This window comes from Nematolebias whitei, chromosome 10, assembly GCF_014905685.2.
Source record: "Nematolebias whitei isolate Nwh7 chromosome 10, NemWhi1, whole genome shotgun sequence".
NCBI lineage: Eukaryota > Metazoa > Chordata > Actinopteri > Cyprinodontiformes > Rivulidae > Nematolebias > Nematolebias whitei.
In genome coordinates, this window is record NC_056507.1 from 8,526,736 (window position 1) to 8,527,922 (window position 1,187).

At 44.9% G+C, this 1,187-nt stretch overlaps 1 protein-coding gene across 1 annotated transcript in view; it reads right to left on the reverse strand.

The window, feature by feature from the left end:
• lonp2 (lon peptidase 2, peroxisomal) overlaps positions 1 to 829 on the reverse strand; it is a 16,495-nt gene extending 15,666 nt beyond the window's left edge. The window contains exon 1 of the mRNA XM_037682589.1: positions 520 to 829. Within this exon, the coding sequence (XP_037538517.1) occupies positions 520 to 752 (233 nt within the window). The 5' untranslated portion in view covers positions 753 to 829. The remainder of the gene's footprint in view (positions 1 to 519) is intronic.
• Positions 830 to 1,187: the final 358 nt, after the last annotated feature.

Consider the following 1,187-nt stretch of genomic DNA (forward strand, 5'->3'; position numbering starts at 1 on the left):
ACTAACCCCGGTTAACTGCTGATTATTCCTCCTATCCTGGCTCTAACCCGAGTTAACTACAGATTATTAGTTGTATCACTCTCTAACCTGGGTAAACAGCTGATTATCAATTCTATCCCGCCTCTAACCAGGTTAAGTGCTGATTATTACTCCCAATACCTCATCTAACCCGGGTTAACTGCTGATTACTTGCATCCTGCCTCTAACATGGGTTAACTGCTGATTATTACTCATATCCTGACTCTAACCCGGGTTAATAATTGACGATTATTACTGGTACTCTCACATCCTGCCTCTAACCCGAGTTAACTGCATTACTTGTATCACACCCTGGTAAACAGCTGATTATTACTTCACCTCTTTACCCGGGTTATGTGTCACACCTCTCTAATCCGAGTAAACTGCTATTTCTCCTATCCTGCCTCTAACCCGAGTTAACTGCATATTATTACTCGTCTCACGCCTCTAACCCGGGTTACTGCAGTTTATTGCTCTATCCCGCCTTCCACCCGGTCCTACCTGTGTAAGGGCGGCAGTCCGTCCGTGTCGTGCTCCGGGTCTCGGGTGTTGGGAATCACCCCGATGATGGTGCTTTTCAGCGAGGTTCCCTTGAGCAGCCGCCGGCTCACTAGCTGCATGTTCCGGGGAGAGTCCAGGCTGAGGCGGACGGTGGAGCCCGGGAGGAGAACTCCTTCGTGGGTCAGGAGGAGCGGGAGACGGCTCGGTATCTGAATCCCGTCGCCCGAGGCCATGACGTGAACTTTCCGACAGACCGCAGGTGGTTGTTTACAGCACGAGACCAGAAAACCTGCACTTTGATCTCTTGTCAAACAGTAAACACAATTTCCGGGTGAGGATTTTCACAATAAAACTATTTCCGGTTACAGAAAAAAAAAAGTACAGCGAAAAATCTAGACTACGGGAAGTGCCAGTGGACAAAACAAATTTAAACTTCGCTTGATAGAGTTCATTCCTCCCCCCATTTGACAAAAAGGTGGAAAGTTTTCACAATAATGCCTTTGGAAAAAATTAAAACAAACAATCGTTTACAGACAGATTTTATTAAAAACGAAGTGATGAGAGGAAGAGAAAGTTCTGTTCTGATCCAAACATCGTTTCTTAATGTTTTTTTTTTAGAAAAACTTTCTTGAAATCCTTTAAAAAATCTTGGATCTTCAGGTTTTCTT